General features: G+C 48.5%; 1 protein-coding gene across 3 annotated transcripts in view; it reads right to left on the minus strand.

The window, feature by feature from the left end:
* The window catches only part of ZNF618 (zinc finger protein 618), an 84,702-nt gene that overhangs the window by 62,853 nt on the left and 4,002 nt on the right, over window positions 1–17,847 (minus strand). For all 3 annotated transcript variants that reach the window (XM_011998500.1, XM_011998499.1, XM_011998498.1), the window contains exon 2: window positions 1,519–1,778. In XM_011998500.1, coding sequence (XP_011853890.1) covers window positions 1,519–1,687 — 169 coding nt within the window. In that variant the 5' untranslated portion in view covers window positions 1,688–1,778. The remainder of the gene's footprint in view (window positions 1–1,518; window positions 1,779–17,847) is intronic.

Raw genomic sequence — 17,847 nt, forward strand, 5'->3', positions numbered from 1 at the left:
GAGCAGACTACACTGGAATGAAAAGTCTGGGAAGACCAGAAGCAAGAAATGGGACTAGAAGGTTCAGGTTATGGAGGCTTTTAATGCTCTGGTCTCGACTCTAGAGACAGTGAGGAATCCCAGGGTTATAAGCAGGGGAGCAACATGGTCGGTGTTCTGTTTTGACCAAGGCCTCCTGGCAGCCAGGGCAGAGGGCAGGCAAGCTGCAAAAGCATGGCTATTAGCAGGATGCTGCCATGACCCAGGTGGGGCTGAGATGGCCACAACCAGCAGGGAACAGCTGGGAAAGGGAGTTTGAGGATGATTCTCAGCAGTTGGGAAGAAATGGCACCAGGACTTGAGTCTAAACGTGCAGAAATGAGGCCGTGGTGCCGCATACAGGATGTGCGCCAGGAAGGTGGAGGTGCTTGGAAGTCAGTAGGAGGTGAGCCAGAGCTGGACCAGGAAAGTAGCAGAGGCCAGGGCAGCAGCAGCACTTCTAAGAACACACTGAGCCTTGGAAACGTGGAGGAGGGTGTGGAGGGAAGCAGAAATCTGGAGCCAGACCAGGCAAGGCCTCCACGCCAGGAATGAGGACTTTATTTCACAGACCAGGGGTTGCAAACTTCTGTCCACAGGGACTCTGACCCACAGACACGTTTTGTTTGGCAGATTTCAAAAGGTCAGTTGGCTGCCAATATTTAAAGCCAAAAGAATTCCCATCTAAATGTTCATTTCTGGCGTGTGATTTGTCCAGAGATGTGGCAACGCTGAGCCGTATCCCCACCCAGCAACCGTCAGCGCAGCAGCTGAGTGGCCGCCGCCCTCCACACACGCGGCGTGCGTTCTCTGACTGGACACGGTCCTCACCACCTGTCCTGTTGGCTCATCTCTAGTTACGCTAAATAAACATATTTGTTGGGCCTCATGGGCATTTGAGTCTGTGAACCTGGCAGCAGTGCAGGGGGCCCCTGAGGGGTATCCCCTGGCGCATGCTAGAGACTGGAGGGAGAGAAATTGTTGCTAAGATGTGAGTTTCCACAGAGCTCCTCTGGGTCCGGCCCAGGCCAGAAGAGGCAGGGGAAGCGCCATCTGTCACCGATCCAATCCTGATGGGGTATCTGCTCTGAGCAGCACCGGCACTGGGATCTCCCTCCCTCCAGGAGGGAGAAAAACAGAGAGGCATTTAGGACATTGAGCAGTAAGGGCTGTGCGAGACCCCCCAGGGGTATGGGAGCCCAGAGACAGACAAACAGATTCACTGGGCCCCCAGAAGGTTCCAGGCATTTGACTTAAACAGGGTATTGACGGATGGATAGGGTCCTGCTGCCGAGCAGAAAAAGAAGAGCTCTCCAGCCGGAAACCGCACAAGCAAAGGCAAGTCAAAGAAGCTGAGATCTCTCCCTGAATGCAGAGAGAAGCCAGCAAAGGTTCTCTCAGCCAGGAAGGGAGCAGAGGCGCCGGGCCCCTTCTCCCCAGGACTCTGACTCCACGTTCCCATCCTGGTCTCCACCCTGACCACAGAGGCCGGACACTCACCAAGGGTCTGCTGGTTGCGGACGCCGCCGATCACCACGCAGATTTCGGCAGGCACGTCGCTGGTCCCATCCTTGCCGACTGCCTTCTTCTCCTCCTTGGCCTCGCCCTGCCAGATCACCTCCTGGATGTAGTCATCGGGCAGCTCTGTCTTCACCTTCACCTCCGTCATCGTTCCTTGCTCGGCACTCAGCGAGGCCTCGGCTGGCACTGCTTCTGGGCCCTCCACCTTGGTGCTCTTCTGGCTGCGCTTCAAGCGCTCCCTGGAAAAGAAGAAAGTCCGTTCAATACCTTCTTCCTCCAGACCGACACAGCAGCCCACCAGTCCATGGCACCACAGGAACATGCCAGGCAGTGTGCATAGTGAATGCTAGCGTCCCCGGCCCCCTTAGCCTCCAACACAACCCCCATGGCTACCCCTGAGGCTCCTCCAGGGAACCCTGAGGCTTCAAGGAACACAGTTTGAAAACCATTGAGCAAGAAAGGCTCCAATTCCACCCATTTTACAGTTGGGGAAGCTGAGGTCTCAAGAGGTCTCGATGTGCCCAGTTGCCTCACTTACTTGCTTGCAATTATCATGACTGGAGTTACAACTGACCTAAAAGGGCACCTCCAGCTGGTTGAAATCAGTTCTTCTTAGACTTCAGTGTGCATACAGATGAGCTGGGGATCTTGAAAAAAATGCAGATTCTGGCTCAGCTGTTCTGCGGTAGGGCCTGAGATTCTGCATTTCTTTTCCTTTTTAGAGATGGGTCTCACTAGATTGCAGAACACAAACAAACTCCTGGGCTCAAGTGACCCTCCCACCTCAGCCTCCCGAGTGTTTGGGGCTCCAGGCACCACGCCACCACACCTCGCTCAGAGATTCTGCATTTCCAACAAGCTCTCAGCTGGGGCCAGGGCTGCTGGGCCTCAAACTATGCTTTGGGCAGTAAGGGTTTCAGTGCTTTGATGTACGCAGTATCCAGTGCTATTCCGCTTGTTCCTAGGCAAGAAGGCTCGGGATCTTGTCCAGGCTCTTCCCTGCTCCTGTTTTACAAATGGGAAACTCCAATGCAAAAAGACTCACTGGGTTGAGATGTTACGGAGCCAACACTGTGGCATGGAGGGGGCTCTTTAAACATCGGAAAACATCCTCAAGGTAATGATGTCAGTTCTGAAGAGGGCAGGACGTGCGTCACTGAACGTCCTTCGTAAGGGGGACACTAAGGACTAAAGCAGAGCTGTGACTTGCTCAGGCCAGACATAAAATCGGGGATAGGCCAAGGCAGGAAGCCAGGTCCCTGCCATCCACTCCTGAAGCATCCTCCTTTCAACACAGCTGTCCATGTTATCATCCTAAGGACCCCACATCCTTCTGACAAGGGAAGCATCCTCATGACTGCTGTCTGTGAGGTGGAGGGGGAAGCCGAGGCGTGCACATACTGGGAAATCGAGCCATGTTCCAGGCCCAGAGACACTGCCCTGGCCATGCCAGCCTCTCCACTGCACCAGAGGAGAGTGTGGTCTGTGAATTTCAAGGCCCAGACTCAAGGCAGGGGATGCCAGCATTCCAACTGCAGCACAGCAGGGGCACTGGGCTGGGACTCAGGGACCCAGGCTCCAGTCCTCGGTCTATGATGGGCTTGCTGTGTGGCCTTGGGCAAGACTTTTCTCTTCTTTGGGTTTCAGCAGCCCTGTTTATCACAGGAGCATGGGTTTAATCACATCTGCTGTCCTTCCCAGCTTCAGCTTTCATCCAAGGTGGAGAAAGGTTGGGAAACTGAGCAAAGATAGAGAGGGAAGTCCCCAGCTAATGAGGAAAGGATAGAGGAAAGCCATGGGGAGCTGCTATGGACTGAATTGTGTGCCCCTAATTCATATGGTGAAGTCCTGACCCCCAGTGTGACTGGATCTGGAGAGAAGGTCTTTGGGAGATTAAGTGTGGTTAAATGAGGTCACATGGGAGGAGCCATCATGAGGGGATTGGTGGCTTTGTAGGAAGAGAAGAGATTGCTCTCTCCCCCACGTGAGGACACAGTAAGAGGGTGACCCTCTGCAGCCAGGAGGCAGCCCTCACCAGAACCCAACTGTGCTGGCAACCTAATCACAACCCGCAGCCTCCAGAACTGTGAGAAAATACATTTCTGTTGTTTAATTAAGCCTGTGGCATTAGGCATGGCATCCCACAGCATTCTGTTAACAGCAGCCCAAGATGACTCATACGGGAGACTAGGACTCAGATGGACAGAACACGAGTGCAAAGGCATGCTGGGAAAACCAGTCAGGAGCAAGGGCTATCGTGCCAACCACTTCCTCGCTGCGGGCCTCCAGCCAGCCACCTAACCTCTGAGCCTTGGTTTCCCCATCTGCAAAATGGAGTTAATGGGGTTGTCATGCAGATTTTAATCAACGAACACATGGTAAGTACTCAGCACAGTGCCTGGCCTGGAACTGCTCTAAAGACATGGTCACTTATGACTATTGTTAATAATGATACACTGTTAGAGCTTCTTTGGCATCCAGTGGTGCCTCCTCCTCATGCGTCTGTCCCACCAGGGCCACCAGACACACCGCCTGAGCTTTTGCCCTTCTCCACGGTAAGAAAGTGTAAAACTGCATGATTCAATTACCTCAGAATTCATTTCCTTAATTTACTTAAGAAACACTTAAACAGAGCCTCCTATGTGCCCAGCACTGTTCTAACATACTAATTCCTTTCATCCTTAGAAATGACTCTGGGAAAGAAATCTTGGTATTTCCACTTTACAGTGTAGGAACTGTGGCAGTGAGAGGTAAAATAACATACCAAAAATCACATGGGAGGAACAAGGTGGGACGGGGACCTGATGCAGGCAGCCTGGACTGGGAGAGAAACTCGCAGAGGGAAGCCTCCTCACCCACAGCTGAGGCTGCCCCACATCACCCACTCTTGACCTTCAGCATCCAGAACAGAGCCAAAACCAAGGTGCTTGTGGGTCAGCAGGAGGACACGAGGTTCCCTGGCTTTCTGGGCTGCTGCCACCTTTGTGGGAGATAATATCATGAGCAAGCGTCCCCCTGGTCCCCCAGAGGGGCGCACGGCCCCGCCTAGCTGCAGGACACCACAGGGCAAAGAAGTCTCAGTTCTGTGAGGCCTAAGACATAACTAGAACTGGCAGGTCTAGCAAGTCACAAGGCGACAGCTGTGGCTTTAGAGAGAGAGGTGATTCCTGCTGCTGGCAAGAAAAGGGGACCCACTGCAGGTGGTGAGCTCCCCGTCATGAGAAGCACTGAGCAGACTGGCTGATGGCCTGGCAGGAGTGAAATGAGCCAAGTACCAGATTTGGAAGTTGGATCATCCTAGGGTCAAATCTCAAAACTGCCAGTTGCAGGTTCCTATATAAGTGACTTGATTCCTCCAAGCCTCAGTCTTCACATCCATATAATGGGGCAAACACGGTACCTACCCCACAGTGCTGTGATGTAAAACAAGGTAATGTCTATATAGGACCTAGAACAATAGCTACCAGTGGAGATGTTTTACTCTTATCTACCTACTGTCTTTTTTATGGCGGGCAGGGGAGGGGCATGTGCAGAGGATGCAAGTTTATGTGGCACAGGCGTTTAGTGCATGGGCTGTGGAGTCAGACCAACGAGGGTTTGAATGCCAGCTCTACCACTGTTCAGTAATGGGATACCGGCGGTGAGGGAGTGAGGACTTTGCCTAGTGCTGCAGAGGTGGTCATGCTGATGAAGCTAATAGTGAACGACGTGTATCCACATTCAATCTGCGGGGTAAAGAAAGCAGCTGACATTCCCATTTCCTAGCTAAGACTTCATGGGTGCTAATGGTCAGGGCCCTGAGGCTCACTGGGCAAAGAGATGGGAGGCGAGGAAACAGATGGGACCCCCTGCGCAGAACTCCCTTACCGGCTTTTTTCACAGCCAGTGTTCTGAAGCTCAGCCTGAGGCTTCGAAAGCACCTGACCATGCCATCTGAAAAGATTCAGTGTCCCTTCCTGCTCTCAAGTCCTCACCACCATCATGGTATCCTGGTAGGGGAAGGGAGGAGCTGTTGGAGTCAGGCAGGCTGGATGGAACTCTCATCTGCCCACCCCGACACCCTGCAGCCCTGGGCAAGAGACTCCCTTCTCTGAGCCTCTGCTTCCTTGTCTGTTAAAGAAAGACCATGACTCTTGCCAGCTGCGGGCGTGGGCACAGAGTGGATTTCCATGAATGGCAGTTGCCATGATGATGACGATATTGGTTCATGATGACATCCTCACCTCCGGGAAGCCTTCCTGGCTTGCTTGAGGCACGTCAGACTCCCTCTCTGAATGCTACATCTTCCTTGCACAGGTGACTCTGACAGCGATCCTCCCATTGCGTCCTAATGAACTCATCTTGGCTCGCTCGTCCCCTTCCCGGAATTCCAGTCTAGCTTTTAGTTCATCACCTCGTTCTATTTCCTTTGCAGCCCTGTTTCCTGAAAATACTTTGTACACTGGCTCCCCAAACTGCACTTGTCCTAAGAGTAGGTGGGGCCCTCGGAAGTGTTGTGTGTCTCTTATTCCCAGCATCCAGCAGGCCTATAGTAGGTGCTCCATAAATAAAATATTTGCTGAATGACCAAAAGGATACTTGCCTTCTAGTAAGCAGGCACTGGGACGTATGCCTCCTAAGACTCCCTGGGGCCCACTGGAACAGCAGAGTATATTCTTGAGATGGGTTTCCAGAATGGATGGTCACCCATTTGCAACAGGACCAGGCATGAACGCATCACAGGAAAGGCCCTCTCCAAAGGCACAGGGCGCGTAACAGAGTCGAAACTAGAACTCGCATCTCCAGACTCCCCATCCTTTGTCCTTTACACTGAACCACCAGAGTCTCAGGTCACCCGGAGTGCCCCTAACACCTGGAGGTGAGAGTCGGGCACAGGGGAATGTCTTTCTCCCATGAAAAGGCAGCCTCTCCCTAGTTCTCGTACTCATACCTCCCACCCCAAACAAATCAGAGGTCACACTGGCAAATACAGCTGCAGTCAGATTCCTGACTGAGTTCACAGAAGATGGGGACCAGTGAGCCGCCCTCTATTGCCCACAGGCACAATAGCACATAACCATCCCCTCCCTTAAATGCGACGCCCCCAAGTCCTTGCCGCAATGAAGGCATGGGCAACTTCTTTCTCTTCCCCCTGACTTCTAGGCTTTAGATTTACAAGCCCAAATGTTGCTTTTCTCAAATGCTTTGCATTTAATTAGGTGTCCTAATAACAATGGAATCACAGAAGTACTTACATCACTTTGAATTAGTGGCGCGGCTCCTTCTAACTTCTTTAAAAAATTTTTTTCATATATCATTTTTTAAAATAGAGCTCATTATTTTAATTATATCCATTTAAATGTACAGTGGAGCCCTTGGATATTCTCAGCACGAATCATTAGGTATATTAGTGAAAAAGCACTCGGAATCTATCTACATGCTGACACTCCATAATCTATTCTATTTGTGTCGCTGTAAAATAGATTTATATATAGATAACTACAAAATAGTTGCTCAAGATATGCTATGAATTTTATATTTAACCCGAGTCACACTTCAACATAAAATCCAAAGTCAAGCATTAAAAGGCTATTTTTCAGTAAGTACATGCTATCCGTGGTCACTGGTTACTAATTGTGCAAGCTGACCAGGAGAGAAGCCAGACCAAGTGGATCTCTGCCCAAGAAGTTCCCTAAGAGTGCTGGCCTTTCTCTAAGGCAATGATTCTCAAAGTATGTTCCTTGAAGGTCTAGGGGTTCCATAACAATGGCTCCTAGATGCACCCATGAGGCTGGAATGGGGAGGGTAGTGTTGAGCAAGGCTCTGACTCCCCATCTTCAATATATAGAGCTTTGCTTTTTGCCTGATGTGTACAGATTGAGGCCTCTTTCTCTCTGTGGTGGGGTTAGCGGTAGCTCCCTAAAAGATACGTACATGTCCTAATCTCCTGGATCTGTGAATATGACCTTATTTGAAAAAAGGGTCTTTGCAGATGCAATTAAGTGAAGGATCTTCAGATTAGGCTCATCCTTGGATTATCTGAGTGGTCTCTAAATGCACGAAGTGCTCTTATAAGACAAAGGGAGATTCAAGACAGCCATAAGAGAAGTTACAGAGGAGAGAAGACAATGTGCCCAGACAGGTAGAGCTGGAATGATGTGCCCAAAAGTCAAGGAATGCTGATGGCCACCAGAAGCAGGCAGTGACAAAGATCAGATTTTCCCCTGGGGCTTTCAGAGGGAATCTGACTCTTCCAACACCTTGATTTCAGACTTCTAACCCCAAGGACTGTATACACTTCTGTTGCAGTGAAGCAACAGGAGCAAAAGCAGCCATAGGCAACCAATACATGGTGGAACATGAAATTTGAAGAAAGAGCTCCAAAGCAGTGAAGTTTGTAAATTACTATCTTCTACTACCCTTGGTTTTCTTCTGCTTTGTTGCTACTCGATCCTGCTACTGTGTCTGGCCAGGCCAATGTGCCTGCAGACTCTGCCAGCAGGGGAGGTTTAAGAAACAAACCAGTCTCACCGGACAGTTCTTCAAGGAGCTCATGCCCACCTCATCACGCTTGGCATTGACAAGAGTCCCGTGGCTAGATGGGGAAACCGAGGCACAGAACAGGGCCTGGGTCTGTTTTATTCACGTCTGTATCCCCAGCCCTAGCACAATGCCTGGCCCACAGAAAGAACTCAGTGGACATAGGTGAAGGAAAGGCGTGGCCAAGGTCATACAATTCTTAGTGATGAGCTTAGTCTGAAAACTTTTTGGCTCCTGTTCTGGTACTGTTGCCACTAAAGCTTGCAGCCTAAGACAATATAACCAAGTAACTTACCAGTGGATCTGAGGCCCAAAGAGATGCCATTTCAGGCATGTCGGAGGAAAGTCCGCGCTGATGCTAGATGCCTGGGAGTATGGCGGCTGTGTTTCTGGGCACAATTTCCACATCATTCTGCCAATAATGCTGATGCTTAGAAGTTCTACCAAGTCACAGTAGATGTGAGCAGTGCTCAGCACCCTGGCCTTTAGTCCTATTTCTGCTGTTGATTCCCCGGGCTGGCTGCCCACTCCAAGACTCAGTTTTCCAATCTGCACGAGTGAACAGGGATCAGAGACATCTAAGGCCCTTACACAGGCCAGAACTTTACCCAGCAGGGCGTGTGTGTCTCCTTACACAGATGGGGGGCAAGGCGTACATCTACATCCCAAGGCTTAGCCTGAGGACCCCTGCTCTTCCTCCAAAGTGTGCCATTTACTCTCATACCTCACCCACCTTTAACAATGTTAAGGGTGGAGGAAAAAGTCTCTAATCACAGTGTGTAAATAACGACTTGGTTAACTTCCCCTAGAATAAAACTCCACTCCTTAGGAATGAAGGTGAACTGCTCTCCAGCTGAGCTTAAATACACTCCCCATGAATGCACGCATGCATGGGACGTTAAATGCATTAACGCACATCCAGACAGGACTCTGCCCACTGGCCAAGTCCTCCAACTCTACCCACTTCCCACCCACTGACTATATGAGTGCAAATGATTTTTATCTACTTGCCGATATCGGCAGGCCGGCTCCTTGGTAATACCTGTTAAGTCCAACAGGCTGTTGCCTCCACTACTCCACCAGAGGTTCTCTTTTCAAGATCTCCAGTGGCTGCCACACTATTCAATCCAGTGATCCCTTTTCAGTCCCCGTCGGACTCTGCCTCTAGTAGCAGCCTCTAACACAGCCTCCCTCTCCTCCATCTAGCTGGTTGCTCACTTTGCTCTGTGCTCCCCTGGTGGACCTCCGGCCTTCTGGACATTCTTATCTCTTGTGCCGAATCCTCATCACTCCAGCTCTTACACGTTGATATGCCCCAAGGATCAGTTCTAGAACCTCTTGCATTTTTACCCACACTCATTTCCTAAGTGATCTCATGGAGACTTGTACTTTTATTTCTTATTTATCTTTTTTTTTATTTTAATTTTTTTGAGAGACAGAGTCTTTCTATGTTGCCCAGACTGGTCTTGAACTCCTGGGCTCAAGCGGTCCTCCCACCTCAGCCTTCCAAGTAGCTGGGACTACACAGCTAGAATCTGAGTTTTAAACATTAACTATATGGTGTTGAATCCCAAACTGTATCTCCAGCTTGGACTGGTCCCCCCACCGAACTCCAGACCTACATAAATCTCCAGCTGCTCAACACCTCCATCTAGACACCTAATAGGCACCTCGTATTTAACAAGTCCAAAACCCTGCTGCTCCATCTCTTCTCCCAAGACAGGAAAACAATTCTGCCTCCTAGCCCAGCACTCTTCCGGCTAAAACCTGCAATCTAAGACAACACAATCAAATAACCACCATCATCTCCACTTCAGCTAATAGTAATTCCATCCTTCCAGCTCCTACTGCCCAGACTCTAGAACTATCCTTGACTCTTCCTGCTCTGTCACTCCCCACTATGAATATACCAACAAATCCTGCCAACCCCACCTTCAAAGTATGTCCAGAATCTGACCATTCCTTACCATGCCACGACCACCACTCCAGTTCAAGCCACCTTCTCCTTTCTCCTGTCTTGTAAACATCTCATAGCCAATCTCCCTTCCTGCTATACACTGCCCTGGAATCCACATTGGACAGAGCAGCCAAGGTCATGTCACTCCTTGGCTGAAACTCATTTATGGTTCCCCAGTATTTACCCACTCAATGTACTCTGTTACTTTTCTGTCCACTTTACTGTCTGTTTCCTCAACTAGAACATGAGCTAGAGGACAAGATTTTGTCTCATTGGCTCATGATACTCAGAACAGTGGCTAGCACATGGGTGACGGTCAGCAAGAGGTTGTTCACCAAGTGAACCAAGGACCAAGCCCAGGAAAGGTCAATGTCAGCATGGCTCTGGAGGCATCTGTAGCCTCTGATCCAGGCAAAACTTTTCTGTGATCAATCCGTCAACATCACTGTAACTGTCGATGGTTTTGCTGCTTCAGTGAATATTCAGAACTGAAGAATGACTCATTCATCTGGCCTTTATTATAACATAGGTTGCCGTTGCTTCACAGAAGCCAATTTTCTGAATAAGTGAAGCTTATTTCTTGAGTGTCAAAGTTGTATCTTTATCCTTTCTGATGAACTGATGAACATTTTCTAAAATGTAACACACTCTTCCCACTTTCTGAAATGCCAAGATACAGTAGCCTGGTAATACCCTGACATTCTCTCTTGAGGGTGCAGGGTTGCCATCAGGACCACCCATCAGCATAGATTCAAGCCCTCAGGCGACAGGGTAGCTGCCCCCACTAACGGTTCAGGAGCCTTCATTCTCCCACCAGCAGTTCTGGAAACGCTCCCCTCTGCTTCTAACAGGCTCCTACTCCCAACTCCAAATCTGCCCTCTAATTAATTCCATGTGGTTCTGGAAGATTTCCAGAGGCCAGGGCTCTACCCACTGCTTTCCGTATCCTTGTGCCTGGTCCTCTGGCAGGTGTCAGCCAAGGTCTGCTCAATGACACAAACAAAACGACCCGACAAAACACACCAGCATGCAGGGTGGAGGTGATGCTGGTGAGGACAGTCACGATGCAAATGGCACAAAAAAACACGGAGAGTGATGCCAAGGGCAGCCGTGGTATACTGAGTGCTCATGACACGCTGGGGGCAGTGCTCCGGGCCCCACACTTACACCATCTCATCCTTCTGTGCAATGCCTGATACGGGCATTTTTTGGTTTCTAGATAAGAAAACCAAGGATTGGAGAAATCGAGTGACTTTTTCAGTCTCCCCGCTTCCTAGAATTCCACCAGGTCTGTCTGACTCCAAAGTCTAGGCTTTGAACCATTTGGGTAATTTTTGTTTTCTCAAGAGAAAATAATAAAAGCACCTGTTGAATAAGTGAACACATACATGACTAAATGCCAGAAGTCCCAAGACACAGGGAACACATTCCCTTGTTTTTTGCTGTTTCCTGAGCATCCAGACAGAACTGGGCATATGTTAGATGCTAAAAGTCACACCGACATAAAATAAAGGACAGGAATGAAGGGCCCCACCTCTTCCACAGAGAAAAGTGCCTGGGCTCTGCGCTCACTGCCTGCCTCTCTCTCTCTCCCTGATGTGTTTTCAAATGCTGCTGTGCTCAAACATGTCCTTCAGATATAAAGAGTCTCCAGCTTTTAGTGACAAGGAGAGAAGCCATCGTGGGAAAAAGGTCATAGCTTCATCACTAGCCTTAGAGAGCTGAGAGAGGGAACATGGAGCAGAACCACAGAGTCTGCAAATGCCAGGAGCGAGGCCCATGCCCGGTACTTACTATTCCACCTAAGTTTCACATCGTCACACCATCACCTGTTCCTTAATAACCCTCAAAATGATCTGTACTTCCATTTCTGTCATGTATCACTGATATATTTTAATAAATAGTCAAGTAGAAGAGATTAGATTAATAGATTAAAACTATTAACCTATTAAACAACTCTTAACAGTCTAGAAATTCAAAGTAACCTACAATGCATAAATATATCATTAGTTGGAGATAATTCTTAGACACTTAATTTTCTTCATTGTGCGGTGTCAGTCAGCCACAACGCTGGGTAATATTGGAGTTCACAAAGACAGTATATGATTTAAATATTAACAGTAAATTCCCTGGTTAATTTCAACCTAGGGGGGAAAGCAAGAGTCTTGGGCAATCTTGTCAAGTCATAAACTCCGAAATTTAGCAGGGTGGGGTTCAACAGTTACAGCTGGAAACTTCTTTCGAGGGTGCTGTGGCATGTGGAAGGTTGCCCAGGATGTTAAGAAGAAGCAGTGTTAAGGGCATTTTAAACAGACACGCTACCTTCGTTTTCCAGTGGGTCTGGCAATGGTGCAATTCTGATCTATTAGCAATGTGCACTGTTCTCTGAGGGGCCACCTCTCTGTCTCCCAGAGAGAATCTCCCCAACAGACATGTAGGTAGTGGAGGCCAATGAGGGGCCCATGATCACTGTCCTGCAGAGATGCACCACCCTGCAAAGACTGTCCTGAACACGTGAGGTCCCATGCAGACCCCAGAAGGCAGGAAGCTCAACCACTAAAGAACAAGGCCATCCCTAAGCCCTCACACTGGACGTCTAAACAAAGGATAAACACAGTCCCTCTGTTCACCATTACTTCATGCCGAGGCTATGACTTAGCAACTACTCCTTTCTCTCATTCTCTGAGATCCAACTCCTCTGGCCATCTTCTCCTAGGAATGAACAGATAAGGAAGCACCCCAGCAAGACAGCGACCCCTCCACCTTCCTGCCCACGTCGCCAGCTGATGCCCAGTGCTGCCCAGCTGCTGACACAGATTTACTATCCCTCCACAGTGCTGTCCCCGTTCTGGCATTACAACTGCCTTCCTCCCCTCCACCCTGCAGTCTCTAGGACTAGTGGGGTGACAACCAACCAGCTCTTGCCCCAACACCCCAGGGTGAGAACTCAGCCCTGGTTTGCTCACTGCCTCGAGGCACGCTGCCCTTGGACACACACACAGGACTCTTTTAACTACATGATCGAGTCCTTACAAGGTGCTTGGGAATGACAAAGCAGATGTAGGGATCGTTGCTAGGAGCCGTACCCTGTCCACACCTTCCCTTCCTCATGTGCAAATCACAGTTGTTATACTTACCACTAAGGGTACTCGAGAAGATTAAAGGATGGATGGATGTAGGTACCACACACCTAATAGGAACTCAATGCATATTAGTTCTTTTCTCCCGCGCCTACTAAGTAAACCAGACAAAATGTGAAAAGTTAGGTTAACTATGAAAAAGATGAGCTCACAGGCCGTCAGTGGAGTACTCATAAACGGAAGCAGAAGAGGAATTTCTAGCCCCTATGAAAACAAAAGAAGTGGGGGCAAGGCCACCCTCCATGCAGCAGTGAGGAGGAGAGATGGGAGACCCACACTGCAGCCAAGTCCACTGCAGGACAGGCAGGCAGGAGTGATCAAGAAGGTGGATTTGAGGTGTCCCAATGCTGTAAACTGTCACACTCCACATGGAGTCTGGAGGGTGCTCAAGCCAAGGGTGAGCATGTTCTTTTTTTGTCAGCAGAGTCAGACAGATGGTGAGGTTGTGGAAATTTCCTGGGTTGCCTTCTCAGATCAAGGGCCTCTGTTATTAAAGGCCTCAAGAAGCAACTAGGTCAGGTCCTCCTACTTAGCATTCTCAATATTGTGCTTCAGGACAAGGCAAGATTCTGAACACTCTGAACTAACAGCCACAGGTTCACAAGAAGAACTTTCTTACTTTGATCAAGAAGCATACGTAGGGGGCATGTGCTGAGTGGGAGGACTGAGTTCCCAGAGACCCCCACCAATTCCCTCTGCTGGACCACCCCAAGTTCAAGTGCCCTTTGGCACAAACAACTCACAGATTTTGATAGACGTGAATTGTGGTTTGCATTTCTGTGGCTGTCTCCAGAGGCCAAACCTAACACTGCATATACATTTTCAAGAATCTGCCTTATTTACAGAGCCTAGGTTGAATGGTAACTAATTAAGCAGAGTGAACTCTGCCCACCAAAAAACCAACTGGCCTCTGTGGAATAAGTACATGAGCCCCCATTCAACCTGCAATTTAGGATTTTTTTATGGACAAACTTTGCCCGAATTTTGGTAGGGTGAGAATATTTCTGGAAATACATTTCTAGAAATGAAATCTGAACTCCAGGAATAGGAACATAAATCTAGAGTCAAGATGAAGATACCTCCCAAAACATACCCAGTTCTCAATTCATTCTGCTAATACTATACTGTTCATTGACTAGCACTGGGCTGACTACAGGTTGAATATTCCTCATCTGAAACACTCAGGGACAGAAGTACCTGGATTATTTTTTTTCTTTCAGTTTTTGGAATATTTCCATTATATTTGCCAGTTCAACATCCCTAATCCAAAACCCAGAAATCTGAAATGCTCCAATGAGCATTTCCTTTGAGCATCATGTTGGTGCTCAAAAAGTTCCAGATTTGGGGGCATTTTGGATTTCTGGATTAAGAATACTTAATCTGTACTACTGTGAAATTTTGTGCAAATGAAATTGCGTTGTTTAGGGCTACTTTTATTTTACTGCTGAAAACCAAAATGGTAAACAAGAAGAAGATACAAATAATTATGCAGCCACACACATGTGGTTATCATATAAAATGGTCCACCAGTGAAAAATCTTGGCTTAATTAAAGAACAAGACTTAGCTACATTGAAAGTCATTTTACCATCTGGGTGACTCCAGACAAGTCTATTCCTCAATTCCCTCTGAACAAAAGGGATGTCAGTCACTATCTGAAAGGGCTGCTGGGAAGATCAAATAAGACACATACTTGGATCATGGTAGGCCTTCAACAAACAAGAGCTCCATCATCGTCATCCCTCCCTTCAGCCCTCTCCCCAATGTCCAGGCCCTACAAGGCATCAATGTCACCCCACGTTATCAACTCCTAGCAACCAGAATCCACCACGGTAATAATAAAAATAAATGTTTATTGAACACCTACTTTGAACTAGGCATTGTGCTAAGGGTATATATATTATTACACCTAATCTTCACTGACAACACTATGAAGGAGGTACTAGTATAATCCCCAGTTTACAGATGAGGAAGCCAAAATGCAGGAAGGCTAGGTAATGAGCCCAAGGTCACACAACCAGGCAATGGACAGTGCCAGAATCTGAATCCAGGCAGTCTGGGCTCCTCCATTCTGCACTAGGCTGCTGGGCCCTTAGCAGGACTGGAGAGATGGTGAGGAAGATGCTTGATAGACCAGGCAGCGGGGCATGGAGAATGCGGACCACAGGAGTACAGCTGCTCCACTCTGGGGCCATCCAAGAACCAAGCAGGAGGCTGTGCATTTTTGGATGCAGGCTACACATAATCCTTTGCTGAACTTAAAGTCCTCAGGCCTGAAAAAAAAATAGCCCTTCAGAAACTCAGCTCTAAGCCTACCGTCTAAGGTCCTGTCTGTCCTGAACCCCTGGCAACACCTATCATCACATCTTATCCCCTGATGCTTATTCTCCTCCTGGCAGCCAGAATGATCCTTTTAAAACCAAATCGTACCATGCCACTTCTCTGTTCAAACTCCCCAGTGGCTCCTGATCTCACACACAGGAATGGCCAAAGTCCTGATAATGGTCTCCAGGGGCCTCCGTGGCCACACTGGCCTCCTTGCTGCTACTCCAGCTCCAGGGCCTTTGCACCTGCTATTCTCTCTGCCTGGAATGCACTTCCCCCAAATGACTGCTTGGTTTGGCCCCTCAACTTTCAGGTCCTTGTTCATGACTCACCTTCCCTGAATGCTCAAATTAGAGAGGCAACACTGTCTCCGGCTCTCCCGATCTCCTCTGCTTTCCCCCCACAGCACTTGTTATCATCTAACAAGCATATACTTTATGTATTCATTACAGCTGCTCGACTCCCACTACAACATCAGCTCTACAAGGGCAGGGATTTCTGTCTGTTTCATTCCCTGCTGTGCCTCCAGCACCCAGGTCAGTGCCAAGCACTTAGTAGGCACTCAGTAAATATTTGTGGAATGAATGGATGAGATTTGATGTTTTTCTTATTCTCCTCCCCAATATCCTTGTCTACAAGACCCTGTTCACTTGTTGGGCAACCTATAACAAAATAATGAGCCCTTTAACCTCTCCTATCCCGATCTCCTTATCTCTAAAATGAAAGGGCTGGACTACATTTTCTACAGTCCTTCTAGCTCTGAAAATCCTCAGCTGACAAAAGAAAAATATATATATATTTATATATGATTCTTTATTACACCAAGTCTATAATTGATTTACTTGATTACAAATCATTTACTTGATTAAAAAACTGCATTTCCTTTAGAATTTTCCAAAGTTAAGGCCCCATAGCCCCCCTGACCCTTAGAATAAGTAGGGTTTGGCTGGAGTTGTGCTACATGATTTGTAACCTGCACACCAGATCGACATTAACCTCAAGTGTTGGGATCACTGGTCTTGCAAAATCGACCCAGTTTGGGTTACAGGGAAGTAAACCAAACCACATTCAGTTGTTTCTTAAGATCAGAAACACCACCTCTCCTTGTCCCCTCAATTTAACACTAATTCCGTAGCAGCCCATGCTGTTGGTTTTGGGGTTTAGCCAGAAGCCCTCTGGAGAAATAACATTATGTGTTCCAGGCCAAGAGGAAGGCGCTGGGATGAAAGCGGGCCCTGGTGTAGTAGCAGAGTGTGCCATAGCATAGCTGGGGGTGGAGGCCCACGTTAGAGGGCTGGGGGTCCTTCAAGGTCATTCCGCCCAGAGCCGTCTAACCTAATTCTGACTTTGGGGAATCTTAGGACCTTCATTTCTCCATCTGAAGCAGGGATTAAATGAGCTCTAATGCTCTACAAAGTGGCTACCCATCGAAATCCCACCTGGCCATGGTCAAATCACCAGTGGTGTCAGCTAAGGCCACTACACCGACAATGTTCTCTCTTTTTCTTTTTAAGACAGAGTCTTACTCTGTTGCCCAGGCTGGAGTGCAGTGGCATGATCTTGGCTCACTGCAACCCTGCAACCTTCACCTCCTGGGTTCAAGCAATTCTCCTGCCTCAGCCTCCTGAGTAACTGGGATCACAGGTGCGTGCCATCATGCCTGGCTAGTTTTTGTATTTTTTTAGTTGAGACAGGGTTTCGCCATGTTGGCCAGGCTGGTCTCAAACTCCTGACCTCAAGTGATCCGCCCGCCTCAGCCTCCCAAAGTGCTGGGATTACAGGGGTGAGCCACCGCACCAGGCCCGACAATGTTCCCTTGACGGTTAACATATAATTCACTTCTCAGACTGAACATCTAGTCACTATATAAGTAATAGTGTGTTAGTCTTTCAAAGGATTGGTTTTCATCACAGAATCTATAAACTTGCCTGTGAGCTCCTCCAGAGTCCCACCTTCTTGATAGGCCCCCAGCCTACAGCACAGTTCCTGGCCCCAAACAGGCTCCTGTAATATGTATTAACTGATCCTTTCCTACCAAGAAGCAGGAGGGCGTGGTGGGTAAGTGTATGCATCACAGAAGTCAGACTCGGGTAGACTTTCTGGCTCTACTGCCTACCTCCACCTAGGCAACTTTGGGCCGGTAAACCTCTCTGTGCCTCAGCTTCCTCATCTGTAAAGTGGGAATAATAAGAGTATCTCTCTCATGAGGTTGTTATAAAGATTACATTAAATTAAAAAATGAGGCTGGGCGCGGTGGCTCGTATCTGTAATTCCAGCACTTTGGGAGGCCAAGATGGGTGCATCGCTAGAGCTCAGGAGTTTGAGACCAGCCTGGGCAACACAGTGAAACCCCAGCTCTACAAAAAAA

This window comes from Mandrillus leucophaeus, unplaced genomic scaffold (assembly GCF_000951045.1).
Source record: "Mandrillus leucophaeus isolate KB7577 unplaced genomic scaffold, Mleu.le_1.0 Scaffold572, whole genome shotgun sequence".
Classification (NCBI taxonomy): domain Eukaryota; kingdom Metazoa; phylum Chordata; class Mammalia; order Primates; family Cercopithecidae; genus Mandrillus; species Mandrillus leucophaeus.